Source organism: Erythranthe guttata, chromosome 14, assembly GCF_056151865.1.
Source record: "Erythranthe guttata isolate IM_541 chromosome 14, IM_541, whole genome shotgun sequence".
In the NCBI taxonomy this organism is placed as follows: domain Eukaryota; kingdom Viridiplantae; phylum Streptophyta; class Magnoliopsida; order Lamiales; family Phrymaceae; genus Erythranthe; species Erythranthe guttata.
The window spans coordinates 19,521,201-19,541,624 of record NC_142546.1 but is presented as its reverse complement, the minus strand read 5'-3'; the positions used below and the strand labels follow the sequence as shown (position 1 = coordinate 19,541,624).

Here is a 20,424-nt window from a genome sequence, read left to right as displayed (position 1 = left end):
TAATTGATTTGTTTTTTAATTTAATCAATTTATTTCAGACACTCAAATTGACCTAAAAATTCAAATACAAATACAAATTGAACTAGATTCAAATACAACTACAAGTTGATCTAAAATTCAAATACAAATACAAATTGAACTAGAATTCAAATACAACTACAAATTGAACTACCGACGAGACTTTAATTGTTCGTACAAGAGAACTCGGGGTTTGAACATTTTGAGTAAGTGCTTTAGGTTCTTAGCTCTATGGTGTACCTATGCCGGATGAATTGGTGGTAGAGGACTATGCACGACCAAATTAACAAACATGAAATGATTGTTGTGCAATGTCACAACAATCATACATGATAAGTGACCACTGCCAAACATATGAAGGTAAGTCAGACTCCCTATTTGGGTCAAAAGTACCACTAATGCGCTGTATCTGGTAGCAATGGTCAATCCCATTTCATTCATGTCCATCCAATAAGCCTGTGGACAAGTCCCTGAGGTCCAGTCACACTTGCGTATGACCTCAACGTATCCGGTACTGCCAAACGTCGCCGTGTACACATTAACAGCTCGTATAACTCAATAAGCAACTTCCCTCTCACTTGCGGCCATCTTTCTTGATCCACGTACACGGCTTGAGCAACGCACCGGTACCCACAGTTGCCATCCGCCATCACGTTAACATAATCTTGAATAAGACGGACCATAAATCTGGGCACGAAAGAATAACAGTCGATTCCTTCATGTACAGGTATTGTAGGGGCAGCAGATTCTTGTGTGGGAATACGAGAACCATGACCTTTCATCTTGGATTGAGGCGTTCCATCAGTGCTTCTCTCAACCTTTGCCTTAGGAATCTTTTCACCAAATGAGGTTTGGCGACCCTTGGAACCACAAGACGACTTAATTATCTCCTCATCAATATGATGCTGCCATTCGGAAGGGTCTCTCTTTGTCGAGTTATTCTTTGGTTGTCCTTTGGTCTTAACAAATGATGGTTCGGACAGATGCGACGTAGACGGATAAACGATGCCACGCAATGAGGCCACAACATTTATCTTACTCGTGTAATTCATCTTCTTCAAATTGCAATTCAGGTCATCAATTTGTCTATCCACAATCTCCTCGCTGTTTACTTGATACTGAGGTAGCTCCGAAGGCTCAACTGCCATGGTACTCCAGAATGGATGCAAGTCTGAAATGACGAACGTGTCATTATCTTCCATTTTCTCACAATTTTGCACGCGCATGGGAGCCCATGAGTATTCCAAAGATATTGTGTGCAAATACTCGGATCTTGCATCGCTGGAGACTCTATCTCTTGATCCAATTTCTCTAATGCCAGATGCGTAACATAACAAATCAAACCCTGGAAACACGGCCATGCTGCAGTATGCTTTATCTTGGATGATAATAAACAATCGCACTTCAGCTGACTAATTTGGGTATAAACTTGGTCCCGAACTTTGCCTTGTACGTTATCCAGACCTCCGGTCGAAGCATTTAACCAACCCTTCGCAAAAGAATGATCACTCTCCATACTATCCAATTACAACAACAATCAAAGTATACAACGACAATCAAATTCCAAAATAAATATTATTTTTATATAATATATTTTATCATTTAAATAACTAAAACATGTAATACATGTTGGTGCTCGTGTTGCCAAAATGATACACATTGCGGGTATAGGCTCGAACAAACTTCTCATTGTATATCAACCACGTATCATTCAAATACTGTATCAGTCATGGATATCCTGCATACCGTCCAACAATTTCATTGTAATTGTAATGATACTCTTCTTCGGTTTCTGATTTCACCAGCTTAGCCCACAGCCCAGGTCGGAATATTAGAACTTGGTCTTTGTTGCCTCCCACAAATTTCGTTGCATTTGCCTCAACATTTCTTTTTATATGAAATATACACAACATATGATACGAAAATGGTAAGATATTTGGCAGTGCTTTTAAAAGACCCAACTCCATGTCTGTCAGATTCCGACGGTTCATTGAATACCGAGTTCAACACCGAACACTCAAAGTTTCGTCGTGGCGTCGTCGCTCCAAGCCCTTTGAACTCACAAACAAAACTAATGCCCAAATACAAAGAAGCGGTACATAATGAAGGTGTAAGATCATCCGTTTCGAACCATCATATGGTAAAAGGGAATGGATCAACGATTGGTCCGAAGTGAATTATAGCTTCCCCATCCAACGTGCAGCCAACTCCACGAAGCAAGTGTGTGGAGTGTAATTTTCCATGTTTTCCTTGTACTCGGTTAGTTAAGTAGTTTTCCTTATGTTTCGCTTCTTAATGTATTTTTATATTTCGATGTATTTCCTTAAGTAGTTATCTTTCGATGTATTTCCTTGTAGTTTTTCTTAAGTATTTATGAAATAAGATTCAATGTAATGAAGCTAAAAGTTAATAGAATATATTCTCCACCAGAAACCTAACTGGCTTTACTTTGCATCACAAGATAAAAGTCATTTTCGTGTTGTCATTTTTATCTTCACTCGGATGACAACTCTTATACAAAAAAGTAAAAGCAATATATTCTTTAGGAGTCATATCACAATAATTTACCATTTTCAAGCCTCAATAAAATGCAAGTTCTGATTTGTGTTCACTCATCACTTCCAGATTTCTATTAAGAGAAAAATCGTATGGAAATTCCTACGCAGAATGAAATATTTTTCGAGTTAGATTGGGATGAAGGGGTTGATAATTTATTCATCAAAATGTTTGCGCTACAGCGTGGTGCTGATAATACATCGACAATTACGCTTGCGAGAGACGCCATTTCGCATTCATCATGGACTCGATTTCTCTCATAATTTTTGCATTAAAAAATTGGAGAAAGTTGAGCTTCGATACGACACGTTCAAGTGGATTTTAGGAGTTGATGTTGTTACGTACGACAAGAAAGAAAACAAGGTATATGCAACCGAAAGCGACCGAAAATGTACTCAAGGTCAGCAATTGGTGTTATATTTAAAATCATTAATAATTTTCGATGGTGTAGTTGTAACAATGTTTTAATTTGAAATTTCGAGGAAAAGGAATTTGCTTCGGCATATCGGAATGTTCGGGAGAATAAAAAAAATGTTGAAAGTGTACTACAAAAATTGAGAAGGAACTAGTCATTTCTATCATCCCTAATAAACTATCTGATAATGCCTAGAATTATTATTTTCATTTTGCTTTTTTTTTTGGGTTGTAATTTCCTTGTTTAAATTGTAACTCTTCGAATTAATATGTATTGTTGTCGGTTGTTGGTCTGATTGAGTTTTTACAAATTATTAAGCAGTTCATGACAATTTGAATAAAAGAACAAACTAGTAATTTGATTAATTTCACCACATAAAGCCGATAAAAAAATAACAAGCAGGCAAATACACCAATATACCGGAAGACCAAAAAACGTTTCACTACATAAAGCCGCAGACAAATTCACCGATACCAATAGTTCTAGTTACTAATTATACAGTACATAAACTTGCATATATGTCACATAACATATAACATGGATGAATAAAAACACAGAGTCTTCACAAATATATATATATATATATATATATATATATATATATATATATATATATATATATATATATATATATACATATACATAAAAGGCCGAATTGTCTTAATTTGTTGGAAAAAAACTTAATACGCATGCCAGCATCCATCAATTCAGAATTTACCATCCAATATCATCCTTACCATGACTTCCTTGTGCACATTTGTCAAGTTGAAGAAGATGTCCAGATTTTTTGTCGAGTTACAATTCACCTTCACAACAGTTATTTTTTCCTCGATCGTTAGACCAACGACATCAGACAGAGACATAGCATCAAACACTTTCGTCCGCATGGCCGATGCATCATACTCGAACCCAATTCGTTTCACCAACTCACCCAAACGTGATTCTGCCTTCTCAAAAAAGTGGGACATCAAGTTAACCATCTGCCCATCTGTTTTATCGTGCTTCTTTTGGCGTTTATGCATTTTCTTTTCTCCCTTGCTCGAGGTTGCTCCATCATTACGATAGCTTGACATGTACTCGGAACCGTCATCGTTGATAGTTATGTTGGTTGGAACATAATCCGCTCCGGCGGACACATGACTACGATGATCTTGAAGCACCAAGTCGTTGGCTGCATCCACACGCTTCGGCATTTTCTCCGGTTGCTCGAACCTTACCAAAGATTACAAGCCAATCCTTGTAAAAAGGCCATGCTTTGTAGCGTATAGTGCGAGCGTTCGGATCCGACAAGACATCAAGTAATGCATCATCAAAGGTTATAAACAAATTAAACGGATAGCATTAATTATTCAATTCGGTAATTCACATTACCTTCACGTACTCATCCTACACTTGGTCATTAGCAATGTCGAGCGTTGCAGAAGTATCGTTCCAACCAAAATCGGAACGAGAAAGCATAGTTGACAAGGTCCCGTAATTTTTTTTCCAGACGTGCATTTTCGAAACAATGTGCGGGTCGGCCTTCAAATCGCAACCAGGGAGGGCCTGTCTCATTTGTTGTTCCAACACATTAAGGAATCCCGTTTTGAAACCGTTGTCGCATTTTCACCCTTAACTGACAATGTCCTTAAGAGCAGAAATAAGAGCCTGGTTTTCGCGCAATGTCCAGCTACGCCTAGTGTTGAGTGAAGATATTACACTCAATACGTTTACTTTACGTTGATCTTTGTTTAGATTTAATTATATTTGTGCTTTAATTGATTGATTTTGTGTTTTATAGGTGAAAAACGAGAATTAGGTGTCCATGAAGGAAAAAAGATCAAAAACAAAGGAAAAATATGCAAATAAGGAAACAAATCAAATTGCAAGAAGGAATCTCACCACAGCTTTGACAGTGTCCACCATTTCGAGCATATATCTCTCATACAAACTCCGAATTATGTGATTTTGACGGCATTGGAAAGCTAATTTCAAGGGCTACAATTCTTATTTTTACAACATTCCAAAATTCGGACTCCAACATGGCACAAATCGACGAACAAATCGTGACGTGGAAAAGTGGCGGAAATTGATTCCTAGTAGGTTTCCACTACTTCCTTATCAAGAAAAGCCTATAAAAGCAACAAGTCTCAACACCATAAGTACGAAATTTTACACCAAAAAACGCGAAGAACGAAGATCAACGAAGACTCAAGCATAGTTTTTCTTATTTATTTTATTTATTCTATTTTGTTTATCATAAGAATTACGAGTAGCTAAGCTTTTAATCTAGGATTTTGTTGGAACCCTCTGTGGGGATGGTGAACCCGTTTTCTTGAGATTATGCAATTATGATTTTATGATTATTTCTTCTACTTGTTATGATTGTTAGTGCATGAACTTGATCAATTTATGTGCTTTATCTGTGATTATTGGGATTGACTCGACAGAGCTATTTTGATAATTAGACGGTAAGTATAAGAACCTTCGAGTAGTTTTCACCGGATGAGTGTGTCAATTGCATGTGGTGTCGTAGACATACAGATATCACCTTAGGTAGCCATTTACGAGACTTGTTAGTTAATGTTTTGTTCATAATTTGTTTGCATAGACATATAGTGAACCATTTATGAATAATAGACTCATAATACACGCGACAGCGGGTTATGAGTAAATTAGTGTCTCGGGTTAATAATCATGAATCATATATTTCATAATTGAGGGGTTTTGGGTGAGCAATTCTTGCATAGGGGGAAGATAAAATCCTAGGTCCGTTTTTATTGATATTTTCTCGTGTTTAATTGCTTTCACAATTAGTTTAATTATTTAGTTAATTAAATTTGGCAACTTTGCGTAGGCTGGATAAAAATCATAATTGTTAGAATTTGGTACTTAGGCTTAGATAATTTGAGTATTCCCTGTGGGATCGACATCCGACTCTCACGAGTCCACTTTTACTACTTGTTTGCGATACGTGCACTTGCGTGTTAGGTATTTAGCCCCAACAAGTTTTTGGCGCCGTTGCCGGGGAATACGGCTAAATTATCTATTTATTCTAATATCAAATTTGAACAATTTTTCTTACTTCAACCATTTAATTTTAATTTTAATTTTAATTTTAATTTTCAATTTTTATTTTTTGTTTTTTTTTGTTACATGTCTGGTTACAATGTTGGGGCGCCTCAAACGGGATATGAATGGCTTCCATCTGATGAATACCTCGAAAACACCTATGATATGCCTCCGTTTTGTTCAGCATGTGGTGGAAATCATTATTCCGATCAATGTTGGGGATCACCAAAAGAGACAAATTTCGTCGAAATCACCAACGGAGGTTATTGGAACACTTACACCAACAACACATACGAGCAAAGCTTTCAAGACCAAGATTTGAACGAGTTTCAACATAAAGAGCCACAATTTGATGATTTTCAAAATTATTATCCAATGCAGCAGCAGCAGACCACTGATGAACAAGTTGATTTGGTATCCCTCATTGCCGAATTCATGAAGTCCACTCAAGCATCATTTCAAAACATGGAGATACAACTGGAAGAGATGACGCTCAAATTAAAATCTGAATCTCTTGAAAATATTCCAGACGAAATCGGCAATGGGTATATCAAAGAAAATTCGGGTGAAGCCTGCGGTGAGAAAAATCTTCTATGTCCGGAAAATAGTGTCAATGTGAGAGAAATAGAAATTACGAAGACACTTGAGCATGATGAATCTGAGAAGGCAATCGAGCTAAACCACGAAGATGCCTCAGAACAAGAGAAGAATGAGATGGATGTAATGATTGAAGATATTCTAGTTGTGGGCCCTGTCGTTGATCTAAATGTGGATTTGAAGGCATCAATAGTGGTTGATGAGAAGACTAATATTTTTGAGGTGGAGGTTATACGCAGACTGGAGATTTATTTATACCGATTTGAGGGAGCGGGTGATGAAGATCCCATCTTGGCTTCGTACTGATTGATTACAACCAAAAAATACTACAAGCTAAGGTGGACCGTGACATATTGCAGTGTTATCCATGCCTTGGTTGCAATTGAAGTGATAGAGCTCATGGATGGATGCGCAATCTACAAGGCTTTGGATTGGACATAACAATTTCAAGAAGCAAAGTCTGGCTGAAGACTTAAAATTTAGCGCTTCTCGGGAGGCAACCCGAGCTTTACTGTTTTTCATATTTTTCTTTAATTTTATGTTTTATTTTTATTTTCATAGGCATGCATTCTAATTAATTTATTTGATTTCTTATTTTTAAGGTCGGAATTGCGATCGGGACAGTCATCCGAGAGACATAGAGGGCATCTTCGCAAGAGGAAAATCAGATCTATTTCCCACAAATTCTCACACCCCGAAGACAAGGATTCCGACTAAATCAGGTGTTTTCTATCCTTAAACTTTGTGCTAATTTCGTTGAGGGCAATGAAAATTTGTGGGGTGAAAAAAACATGTTTTTTCATGCTTATTTGTTTTAGTTTGCATGCATTAGGTTTTATTTATTTTTATTGCTTTTATCGTTTTTTCCGGAATAAAAAAAAAAAAAAAAAAAAAAAAAAAAAAAAAAAAAAAAAAAAAAAAAACAATTGCTTGAGTCGAATGCATCGATGAGTTATAATGATGAGAGATGATCAATGTTTGATGATGAGATTGCTTGTTTTGTGTGATATGCTTGTTTTGTGTGATAAGGATTAGATGTTTGTTTAGCTTTCGATTCAACGGAACTTAGAAACGAATTATTGCTAGGAATCACACTTTGTGCATTGTTTTGGTTGAATGTTTTGTATTTTAAATTTGGAGTTAATTTGTGTTAGATCATGCTATGTTCGGTTTTAGACCTCACCTTAGGAAATTTATGATACGAAGTATTGAGTAGTGAGTGATTTGGGATATGATTTGGGCCTTCTTTGAACCGTTTGAGCCTTTCAAGCCGACATTTTTATCGAAATTATCATTAGAACCTTGATTTGAACCTCGGAGAAAAGGTGGTCTTTCTTTTAACCAAAGTGTATAAGGTAGAAAAATGGAGATTTTTGAAAAATTAACCCTTGGAGTTCGGTCGAAATTTTTTATAAGGTTCTTCTTCTTCGAAAGAGAAAAAAAAAAGACAAATATATATTCTTATATATATATATATATATATATATATATATATATATATATATATATATATATATATATATATAAATATCTAAAAAAAAAAAAAAAAAAAGAAGAAGAAGAGACTAGAAGGGAGAAGTAAAGACTAGTTGTTGAATTGTTTTGAAAGCTCGATCCATTGTCTTAAGAGCAAAAGTGGAGACTTTTGAACTCTTAAGAATCGAGTTTATTCAAGTCCTTAGAGGTGAATTCATTGTTTCAAACGCCTATCTTTTAAATTTTGGCGTAATCACCTCAAGTCAAGAAGAATAGCCACATATGCCCAGATTTCATACCTCGAACCAAATAGCCTAACAATTGAAAACCAAAAAGCCCCAATGATCCCAATAGCTTAATGTTCGATATTAGTAGAGTAGAATATTTTGGTGAGTATTTGGAGTCAAACATATACATGTAAGCATAACTTTTTTCTATCTTTAATTTACAAATATTGGATGCTTGAAGCAATTGCATGAATTGTGGTTTTTGGCTATGGTAAGTGATTAAGTGCTTTTGAATTTTGAGCTTGCGAATGCCTAAGAATTTTCATTATAATTACAAGTTCTGAAAACGTGAAGTTGGTCATTAATCTATGTGATGAGATGCGGTAGTTGAGTTTTTTGCTTACGATTAGATTTTGCTTGAGGACAAGCAAAAGTTCAAGTTCACCCTTAACTGACAATGTCCTTAAGAGCAGAAATAAGAGCCTGGTTTTCGCGCAATGTCCAGCTACGCCTAGCAATGTTCGTTTTCTTTTTCTTTTCCAAAACTTTGAGGCATTGAAGTTGAATCCATCTTCTATATTGAAATTTTTATTTAAGTGTGGTAAATCAAAAGGGTCAGTATATAACCTTTAACAATAAGCCAGGAAGAGATTCACAAAATCTAAATATATAAATGTAAATACATAGTAAACCAATAAGACATCCGTTAAAATAAACCAACAAAAGATCCATAAAACACAACATAATATCCAAAAAAACATAACATGATATCCGTCGACCCAAATGATAAGCCTGTTTTCAGAAATTCATTCGAAAACAAGTGAGATTCATAAAGAAAATGACACAAAAAGTACCATATTGTTGATATTCATTCTATTTACAAGTATGGAAAAATGCAAGTCAATAATTTTCATAAAAAACAATAAATTAATGATAAAAACTCAGCATACATCAATCTATTTATTCACACATACATTTTGAAGATCTTTAATAGACGAGGCCAAAACTTGCATAATTTCATCCCAAAGACCCTCGAACAACTGCAATATTTTATTAATATTGCCAAAACACACAACTGCGATGTACTAGGGAAATCAAACACTAACCTTGACTGTTTTGGAACTTGAGGAAAACCAGAATTCCACCTCCACTTTGCTCGTTCTCCAACCACCGCTGAACAAATTAATACGAAAAATAAAATTTAATGAACAAATTAATTTTGATTTCCTTGTTCGATGTGCTATACTAGCTAAAAAAATAACAAAACAGAATGAAGAAGAATTTTTTTTGAACAACGATGCTTCACGAATACTGTGCGAGCTAGGGTTTTAGAAGAGAAAACAAGAAAAAAAACATGTATTTATATGTGGTTGGCGTGTAATTTTCATCGCAACCCAGGGCTATTTTGGTTTTTCGCTTATCACATGTTGGGATAGATAGGCAAATAATTACGTGGGCCACAGAAGAGACGAAAATGATTGAGCAATCTCATCTGGGAGAGATAAATAATCAAACACTTGTGGAATTTGCTAGTGGGACCCACAAATACTCGACATGTTGCAAAAATACAACCACACAAATAATACCCTGGAATTATATAACTTAGAGTAAATAGCATTAAACTACCTAAACTTTTTCAGTTTTTGCGGACCACCACCTAAACAATTTTTTTTTGCACGAGTTCACATATACTCAATTAATTGTGACACTTTGTCATTTTTTTCCCATGAGGGAATTCATTTCTTTCTAATTGAAGAAGAAAAATAACGGAGATAAGAGAGAAATGGAGAGAAAATCAAAGGAATTAAGGATTTTTAAATGGAAAGACAACAATAACCTTAGATTTCGCATGTGCAACGCACATGGGTTCATAACCGGTCATTTTAACATGAAAATGAGCAAAAAAGGGCAAAGTGACACAATTAACTGAGTACAGGTGAACTCATGCAAAAAAAAATGTTCAGGAGGTGATCCGCAAAAACTTTAAAAGTTCAAGTGGTTTAATGTTATTTACCCTATAATTTATCTCACTGGATCAGTCAAAGCAAAAGACCCTTACATTATTATGTTAGTCAAACTACCTAACGCTACCTCCTATGACCCATAAGAACTTTAGTTTACGAGCACAAGAAAGTCATCTATAAAATCTTATAACCGTCGAGGTTAAGTAAACCCTTAAGATAACTGATATGATAAGTATCGAAGGATTTATAGTAAAGGTCGAAAAAAAATTCAATTTAACTATTACTTCCACCCAATTCGTTGATCACCTCGTGAACATTTTCAATTAATTTCTGGGTAAATTCTATTTTCCCCTTTGTATTTTAGCTCGATATCACTTTAACCCCTTCTACTCTCAATTGGCCCCTTGTATTTTGGCTCGATATCACTTTATACTATTCTACTCTCAATTGCGTTGATTTTCCCCCTTGTATTTTGGCTCGATATCACTTTACCCTATTCTACTCTCAACTGCGTTGATTTTTCCCTTATATTTTGGCTTGATATCACTTTGCCCCCTTCTACTCTCAATTGCATCGATTTGTCCCCCTGTACTTGAAAAATTGCCTCAATGTTGCCATCGCCGTTAGTTTTCAGACATTTGACCTTAACACCGTTTGATCTAAGTTTGAAAATTACTAAAAGCTCACCCCTCTCAGTTTGAATAATTATTAAAAAAAAAATTAAAAAGTTAAAAAAACAAAAAATAAAATAATAAAAAAATCAAGATAACGAGAAAACATAGCCCACGACGCCAACCACAGCTTATTTTTTTTATCTTTTTGTTATTTTTTTATTAATTATTTAAACTGGAAGTAGTGGGCTTTTTATAATTTTTAAACTTATGTCAAAAAGTGTTAACGTCAAAGGTGTGAAAACTAACGGCGATGACCATATTGAGACAAATTTTAAAGTACATAGATCAAATCGATACAATTAATATCGAACCAAAGTACAAGGGAAAAAATGAAATTTACCCTTAATTTTTTTGTCCCTACAATATATCTCACATTCAAAACTTATTGCTTGTAGAATCGTTGGAAATCAAAATATAGATTATAATTAGTAGGTTTTAGAAATAAAAAATTAGGGCAAATCATCAAAATTCAAAATTATTCCATAAATTGAAATTCAAAACATGAAATAAATTGTACCGAATAAGGAAAACGATCCAAAATCCAAATAGTGAAACAGGCGGGTCGGATGATCCGGATTTCGTCCCCGGCCCTGAGGATCAAACAAAACCCCCTTTTACCCCGTAGAAACTCGAAACACACACACCCAAGAGAGAGAGAGAGAGAGAGAGAGAGAGAGCGCCAAAAAGTACTCTTTCAGTACCGAAGAGCAACAAAAGAATGACGACGATTAGAAGATTTTGCTGCAACGATCTCCTCCGATTTGCATCAGTGAATCTCGACCATCTCACCGAAACTGTTAGTTCTTTTAATTTTTAATTTTTTTTTAATTCTAATTGAAGTGATTGAAGTTTTTTTGGAGTGGAGGGTTGTATTGTAAATCTATGGAATTTAACATCAATTTTGATGCGTACTGCAAATTTTACAGTTCAACATGTCATTCTACATGACCTATTTGGCTCGGTGGCCCGATTATTTTCACGTGGCTGAAGCTCCTGGAAATCGAATTATGGGCTACAGTGAGTATCCCTCATTATTCTCATTTTCACCATTTCTAATTTCTTGATTTTGTTTCCAATTAGCGTTTGAAGTAAGATGACTGTTTATTTGATTTGTTTAATGGTGTATTACTTTGGTAGCATACTTTTGCTCGAGAGTTTGCGTTTTCTTGTAAATCTTTTTTTCCCCTTGTTATCTACCACCAATTGTTTATTTGACAGAATATTTAATTTCACTACGATGGCGATGTGTTCAAATATTGTTAATGGTAACAAAATCAATTTAAGAACGATGATTGATTTGATTCGCGAGAAAAAGAAAAAGAAAAAAAAAAGGTGTAACAAAAGAATTTTTCGTCAGGGGGATAAGTAAGTAAATAAGATATGAAATAAATAAAGATATCAATATCGAAGCAACCTAATATGTAGTGAAGATGAACCAATTTAATATCATCTCATGAATGTCAAAATAAGCATGCTAAACGATCAATTAAACTGCACTTGGCGATTTTTTGTTTTGTGTAGAGTAGAATTCTATCAAAATATTAGGTCGATTTCTATCATAATCAAGTCTAAGCATGCAAATCGTTTAATCAGTTTCTGCACATTTTTTTTCTTTCTATTCCATGTTGGGTCGATACGAGCTTGAGATGTTCTACTAGAATCATGTTATTGGTACACTAATGGAATCAAGATTCTATCTAGGCATATTAAAAGATTCTTCAGTGAAGGATTGGAGCAAATTTGATCTTCTATGTATATAGTTTCTAAATGCGATGTTGCTGTGGAACTCTGACTGTTTGCTGCTATTTATTGTGGAGCATAGTTTTCTTATAACCGTGCAGTTGGGTAAAGTTTGGAGGTCAGTATGCTAAAGGGGGAGAGCGGTAAGTTAGTAATTGGAATTAGTTCGACTAGAATTTTCCTTAGAATGTATCTTAAATTTGTTTCACACAAATTGTTATGAGCACTTGACAACTATCACACATCCTGTAAATATAAATTGAAATGAAAGGACAGAGGAATGGTTGTTTATTTATCATACCTACGTGCAGTAGCTGGTATTTATTAGTTGTCTATTCGATTGCAAAAGCTGCAAGAAATGTGAATGGATACCAAGCCTGTTATTATCCATGTCATCAGTAAAGGCAATCTACAAACTAATATATAAACGAAGAGTTTGATGATATTTATGGATGATATTTTGGTTCTTTAACATGTGAATATGTTTGTACGTGTTTACAGTAATGGGAAAGGTTGAAGGACAAGGAGAGTCGTGGCATGGTCATGTAACAGCAGTAACTGTGGCTCCTGAATATCGAAGGCAACAATTGGCCAAGAAACTGATGCACCTACTTGAGGACATTAGTGACAAGATGTAAGTGCCTATACTTTTCATATGCGCTTATTTACAATTTCTAAAATCCTTTAATTGCTCTTCTTTGTTACCTTTTCTTTATTGTTTTGCCGTTTCCCCTTTGCCTTCTCTCTATTTTGTTGGTTACCTAATCTTACTCAGTGTCACAAATACGGAAGGTACTTTCATGAGTTAAAACTATATTTCGATCAGGAATGAATCGTTCGGGCATTTTTGTCCATGTCTCTCATTTTTTAGTCCGTTGTTATTTCTGAGGGCCTAGAAGAGTGTGTCAAACAATCATTTTGAAAGTGGAGCATGCAAATTCTTGCATATTGAAGTGGTGTTTGTCTTTTCTGCTTGTCCTTAATTAGGTGTACATGTCTTTTATTTTGATTGATTTGCACATAGATAAAAATATGACCCCTATATCATTTATTTCCGACCGACTTTCTAGATAAATCTAAGGGTACTTTCGATCCACACAGACATGACAGTTGATTGATGTAACAACTCCCATTTTACTAGAATAGCTAATTGTTGATCTTTTTTTCCTTTTCACTCTAAAGTGAGTACAAGCAAGTATTGCCATTTAGGGAATCACCAAGGTTCGATGATATTTTCGTTAGTGGGATATTAACATGTAGACCTGGGCTACTCTGGTTCACAGATAGCATAGCATTGTCAGTAAAAGGAAAAGAAAGAAAATGCACCACAAATCGAGCTATCATAATTGATAATTTCCCTACAAAAATCACATTCCCTATTACTTAACTATAATAAGTTTTTCCAATAATTGTTGCTTTCTTCATCACTACTTCTATGTGATTTTCAGTTCTAAATACTTCAAATTTAGATCTGATAACAATATATATATATATATATGTATATATATATATATGTATGTATCATTTCTTAGAGTTGCTCGATGAGCTATATCTAACTGAAGCCAGCTTACTTTTTGAAGTGACAAAGCTTACTTTGTGGATCTGTTTGTGAGAGCTTCAAATATACCTGCCATCAAGATGTATGAGAAGGTACTAAAAATACTTTTTTCGTTGCTTTTGCTTCACATCTTGAGATTATGCTGGTGTTATTCATATTCAAATATAGACAAATAATTCCTTTTTTTTTTCAGCTTGGCTATATAGTTTATAGACGCGTACTTCGATATTACTCCGGAGAGGAGGATGGGTTGGGTGAGTAGCCGTATATGACTCTGAGAAAGTTGACTTTTTATTTTTTATTTTATTTTATTTTATTTGGATCTGTAGCTACATCTTTCATCCGTGTCTTATCTATATTCTTCCCTTTCAGATATGAGGAAGGCTTTATCAAGGGATGTGGAGAAGAAGTCTGTTATTCCTCTCAAACGGCCAGTTACTCCAGATGAACTGGAATATGATTAGGTTTGATTTTCTTAATCCAAACAAATATTCTGTTATCAAGCATGTTATTAGAGCGGATCAGCTATTTTAAGCGTCGGGATAATATGGAATGCATCTCTCTTTCGATAACTATCGACTCTTATTTCTGCTCCCTGATTTATAATTATCGTGCTTAAAGAAAAATCTGAGTTTCTTGTGTAAATGGATCATTAGAAACCAACCAAAAGGTTTATAAAGTCTTTATATAGAATAAAAGGATATATTATGCCCCACTTATCGAATTAGGACCATTTGTGATCATTTTAATTTTATTTAATTTTTTTCTTTTCTTTTGTGTTTTTGGTATTATGTTAGATACTGACATACTATACAATATCGACACTTGGCCCTTTGTTACCTTATAGTTTGATGAGTTTTCATATAAAGCCTGAGTAGACACTCGAAGCCATTTCAGTGTGGTAACCAGCTTATATCGTGTTTTGAGGCATCTAAATATGGGATAGATATAGCAGCTAAGTTTTGTTATAAGAATGGACCTTTTATACTTTGAAAATAAGTCAATTGTTATATCTTCCTGACAAATATGAGCGCTCGAGAGTCGAGAAAGTTAAAACATATAAATATTGTTCCTAGTGAACATATATATCTTGATACAGATTTCATGGTTGCAGATTTGCTTACTGAGGTACTGCGGCCCAAAGACTTCTGTGCTCACTGCTTGTCTGTGTGTCGTGTAATTTGAAGATATGCAATTTTTTGTTCGGGGTTTGTAATTCTTGTCTTGGAAACATATACAATTTTGGTTATTTTGTAATCTGGTGTCTTGGAAACAATGTATTTTTTGGTTATTCTGCATAAATAATGTTTCGATTTATTCGTACTCTAATTTTGGTATTAATCTCAATAAGATGGACAAGTTTGAGATTGGTATATTAAGATCACATTTGATGGGATTTTCATTCATAAACGTGATTGATGAAAAGTCTCGATTGTTGTATCAAAGGCTGCCGAGATTCCATGTTGGCGTGATAGAATTATTCGGAAAAAAAGCAACTAAAATGATCAATTAGTTCTCTTGACGAATCGACTAAACGGGCAGCAACTGTTCCTGATTATGCTCTTTGTTTTTGTCTTAATTGAAACTGTATACAAATCCAAGAGATTCTTACTAAAATCAATACTAGAGAATAAGTCCACATCGATCGATAAATAATCCGTGCTTTGTACAGTTTTTCATTTAAACGACCACTCTTTCGAACAGTACTTTAGCTATGTGGAAGTTGATAGTTCCAGGATTACAATACGCAGTATAGTAATAGCTTTTAGCAATCACAAGAAAATTCTGCTTAAGCTGAGATTCTAAATCTCCAGAAGATTTCGTAAGCACTAATTCCACAAGCTCTTGCATCTCCGACTCGATTTCGGTACTTGTAACGCCTCCCATATCAGTCATACACCCTTTGTCATCCTGCACCTGGTCACATTATAATAAATGTTCGTAAAATAACAGCTGACAAAAAATCGATGAAAATATTCTCGAAAACTTTGAAAAGATCTTTTTTTTCTTTTTTTCTAACTAACCTTTCGGCTTTGAAATAGGCGAAGATGGTGACAAACTCTGCTAGTGATCTCTAAGAGCTGTTGGTATTTCGGATGAGAAATTAATAATTCATCGAATTCTAATCCAATGCTGCTCAAATTCAATGTGGTGACGAGCAGCTCGGCGTGCCCAATATCAGCTTCTTCTTTTTCTTCCCATATCTTCAGCCACTTTAGCCACTGCACATTTATATACATATATAAATATTATTGTTTATGAATATTTAGTACTTAAACTTCAAATTAATACGTAATTATTTGGAGTAATTACCACACGATACAATTGCTGATGGATGTCGATGCCATGCGCCAATAGTGTGTCCATGGAGATTTGACTCACAGTTCTGATCAGTGTCCCTATCAGGCTCTTTCTTGTTTTATACCTGTTGATATCCATTTTTAGAATCATCTATATATATAATATTTGTTTTCGATTCTATTTTCAGAATGAAATATTTTTCGACATAATACCTTCCTCCATTTGCGAATTTGAGGATGCTCCCATGTTTGAATTCGTCAACAAACTCACGTTTTTGTTCTGTGGAAAGTTGTTGCGATTTAATTGTGTCCAATAAAATGACGGTTTTAGCCCAAGCGATGCGTTGGTTTGATTTTTCCGGCTCGAAAACACTTGCTGAGGCTATGAAGTAAGATATGAGAAGGTTTCTCTCACTCACACCAAACTCCCCAAGACTGCAATTTCTATACCATCTGCCATCCATTTATGCATGTGACACACACACACACCCCAAATAAAAAATATATCGATCGAATTATGGTACATATTTAAATGTGAAAAATAATAGGTAAAAAAGTTTAAATGTTTTTTGTGTGTAATTAATTACTTTTGAATGGTTTTCCATTCTTGCTGATGGAGAGCCTGGCAATTGTTGAAGTCTATTGTTGCTAACTCAAGGTATGTGTTGTTATTCACATATGGCATTCTGAATAGATTTTCATGCATAAACAATATTAGATTTTTCGAGAAATAGAAAAAAACAATTAATTACGAGTACGTGTGTATAAAAATTAAATAAAAACCTATATAAGGTTTTGCCGATCCAAACATCGTTTTCGCCTCCGTATTGTTCCAAGAAAAATCGGGCTTCGACTCGAGGTAGGTTCGCGTACCATGGAACATCTAGCGCATATCCCACCTGTTATTTTTTTTTATTTCTCGTTATCTTTCTATATATTTACATCAATTTAATACGTAATATTACGAATTATATATATGACGCGTACCTCTCCAGGAAGGTCTTTCGTGATAATCCATTTGTCTAGAAGCTCATTATTAGCTCTCTTTGCTTGTAAGAATTTTGCGGAAAATGTTTTAGCATTAGCAAGTATGTTTTCTGCCGGAAACATAACCTGAGAAGCCCGATAAAGGTTGTACATTCCGGTGACAGCCTGGTTCGACTGCCCCGCGAAGCAAAAGAATTCTCCCCCATTCTCGAATTGTTTGAACACATCTGTCGAGTCCCAATAAACATATGGTCACAATAACATTCGAATATACGGTTGTTTTTATTTTTAATTCTCTATTGTATATATAGCCACTAGCGGAGCCAGAATTTTAAATCTGTGCGGGCCGAATGCGTTAAATGTTTTTTGAGGGGTGGCTAATAATGCTACTGTACACAATTTAAAAAAAAATTATATACGAAATAATAAGGATTTGAGAAATGTTGGGGTCAGGGCCCCCCGTACACTATGCTCGCTCCGCCACTGTAATATAGCCCCGATTTGATTATATATATATAATGTACCTGCGGAAACGTGGTAACCATGCTGCCTCAAAAGCCGGAATCCCATTGCAGTGTCGTCGATGTCTTGAACCTCGGAATTTCTTGCCCAGCATATTCCTTTATTTGTCCAGTTTCTGAAATTATATTTTTCACAAATTTTAATAACTAATTAAATTGCCTAATGTAAATATGGGACATTTAAATTAAAAAAAAAAAAAAACCCATCCTACTAAATAATAATGGTTTGCTTACTTGTGTGCATAATCGACACAATCTTCAATTTCGGACTGAAAATATCGAGAAATTCCTAGCCTTTGCAACCGGTCTACTGCCCATAGATGTTCAAACAAGTCCACCGGGTACACATTCGGAACTATATCATCACGAGGATATGAATCAAGATGAGAACTAATTATGAGAGTTCAAATGAAATCCTAGTTAACTATAAACATGGAAAAATACACTTCTAGTACGTTCCGTTTACATAGATTTCACATATGGTCCTCCTTGTTCACAAAAAAATAAATTTAGTCCCTCATGTTTCAAAAGTTTAATGTTTTTGGTCATCTCCGTCGGTTATCAGTTAAAACTAACAGAATTAATTATGTGCACATCACTTTCTTAACTGACGAACTAGTGGTAAATTGACGGAAATGACCGAAAGTGTTAAATTGTTGAATCTTTGGACGGAAAATGTTTCCATTATTATCACGTAAAAGAATTAAGAAAACTTGATATATTTTACCTCCGCCGTTGAATCTTCGGACTTGGTTAAGCAAGTATTGAAGGCAATTTTGATCCTTCGTTTGCTGTAGAGAAAATGCAGTGGACGACAGAGAGAAAAGAAACGATCCATCGGCAGATTGTAACTTTAATAGCTTTTCCCAGTTAAGTCCTTTCATCCCTTCCAAGCTATGGAGTAATGTTGTGTGCACTTTGTGCATTATGTCCTTTGGTATCCTATTTCATTGATACCAACTCATTTTTATTTTCAAATAGCAATTATATATATATATATATATATATATATATATATATATATATATATATAATGTATTTATGTAGAAGCAATTGTAGATGGTATATGTTATATGTTTACAATATATTCTATAAGTAGAAAGCCTTTAGAAAACTAAAATATCCATCGTTTTCAAGTAGTTTAAAACTTCGATTGTCATCGTCACTTCTTTCATCAGCAAAATTTCTCTCATTACTCTTAGTTCATAAAATAATTCTTCTTCGTCAATACGCATTAGAAAATTCGGGTTTTAGAGATTTGGATCCTAACAAAGATAAAAAAACAAAGAGGAAGCGCGAATCTAGAAAATTTTGGAAATTTTACATTTTTTTTAATAAGATTTTTGATTTTGGATTTTTTTAAAGTAATAATAAGATTTTGGGTTTTTAAAAAAATATTCTAGAATAATAATTATTTTAGTAAGATTTATCTAAAAGGGGACTCAAAAAATATATTATAAATTTAGCTAATTAAAAATTTGTTTGGACCCTAAAAACCAACAAAAAAAATTGGCTGGATCTTAAGCGGCCGCCTCTTTCGTCTACCTTGTGAGCTTTAAATCTCTTTTGGCATAAATCTCTTGCAAGGCCGGGGAATCATGTGGGATATCGATGCCGAGATTTTTGGCGATCTCAATGAGTGAAGGCAATGCCATTTCGAACCCTATAGGCATGTGCTCCTCGTTTTCATCCTCAAGCTTGTATATATTCTCTTTCATAAATAAAATCCCTGCACCCAAAAAAAAAAAAAAATTAATAATAATAATGCGTGTTCAATTCAAATCAGTGTCGCGACATTAATATTTCATCGCGACAAAATTCAATTCATGAACCTCTATTGCATTTCTCCGGGTGCATTTTCCATGATGTTAAGGCAATTACACATGCTAACGTGTTAATTATCCTGTCGTGAGCCAAAAAGGTTTTGCTATCGCCCCACGACCCATCGTCCAGCTGATTATTCGAAATCCAATCGAGGCTCGCCGGAAACTGCGGCTGGCCGCTGCCGCCAATATCCTCCACCAGCGCCACCCATGCTGTGTCGTATGGCGATATGCTTATCTCTCCGTCCTCCATATTTTGCAGCATTGACCGCGTCGACTCCACTAGTTCCCTTATCTTCTCATCTGATATCGACCCCTACTTTTTTTTTTTCGGTAAATAAAAAATTAATTTAATCAATGATGAAAAATGTTTAATTACAAATTAATAATTGGATAATAATAATGTCTTTAATAGTACCGACTTTATCATCAAGAGTGTCGTTTTCCGTGTCGTCGTGCACTATGTTTCCTTGGCGCTTCAAACCGTTGTGAATTAAATCTACGTATTCTGCATTTC

General features: G+C 34.8%; 2 protein-coding genes across 3 annotated transcripts; one reads left to right on the top strand and one right to left on the bottom strand.

The window, feature by feature from the left end:
- Window positions 1-11,578: 11,578 nt before the first annotated feature.
- On the top strand, window positions 11,579-15,649 carry LOC105954115 (Acyl-CoA N-acyltransferases (NAT) superfamily protein). Of its 2 annotated transcripts, none has more exons than XM_012977787.2 (7): window positions 11,579-11,774; window positions 11,905-11,995; window positions 13,220-13,352; window positions 14,299-14,368; window positions 14,470-14,530; window positions 14,649-14,740; window positions 15,391-15,649. In XM_012977787.2, the coding sequence occupies exons 1-6, from the start codon at window positions 11,697-11,699 to the stop codon at window positions 14,738-14,740; spliced, it is 525 nt and encodes a 174-aa protein (XP_012833241.1). In that variant the 5' UTR covers window positions 11,579-11,696; the 3' UTR covers window positions 15,391-15,649. The 2 variants fall into 2 exon arrangements, with proteins under 2 accessions (XP_012833241.1, XP_088668742.1); XM_088812616.1 differs by having other exon boundaries at window positions 11,605-11,774; window positions 15,376-15,649.
- Window positions 15,650-15,923: 274 nt separating this feature from the next.
- LOC105954081 (ent-copalyl diphosphate synthase 1) lies at window positions 15,924-20,203 on the bottom strand. Its single transcript, XM_012977751.2, has 12 exons — window positions 19,917-20,203; window positions 19,630-19,813; window positions 18,812-19,026; window positions 18,319-18,439; window positions 18,088-18,200; window positions 17,564-17,790; window positions 17,360-17,475; window positions 17,164-17,262; window positions 16,790-17,029; window positions 16,590-16,701; window positions 16,301-16,498; window positions 15,924-16,193 (listed from the first exon to the last, which is right to left on the bottom strand). Exons 1-12 carry the CDS (start codon window positions 20,170-20,172, stop codon window positions 15,957-15,959), a joined length of 2,118 nt encoding a protein of 705 aa, XP_012833205.2. The 5' UTR covers window positions 20,173-20,203; the 3' UTR covers window positions 15,924-15,956.
- Window positions 20,204-20,424: the final 221 nt, after the last annotated feature.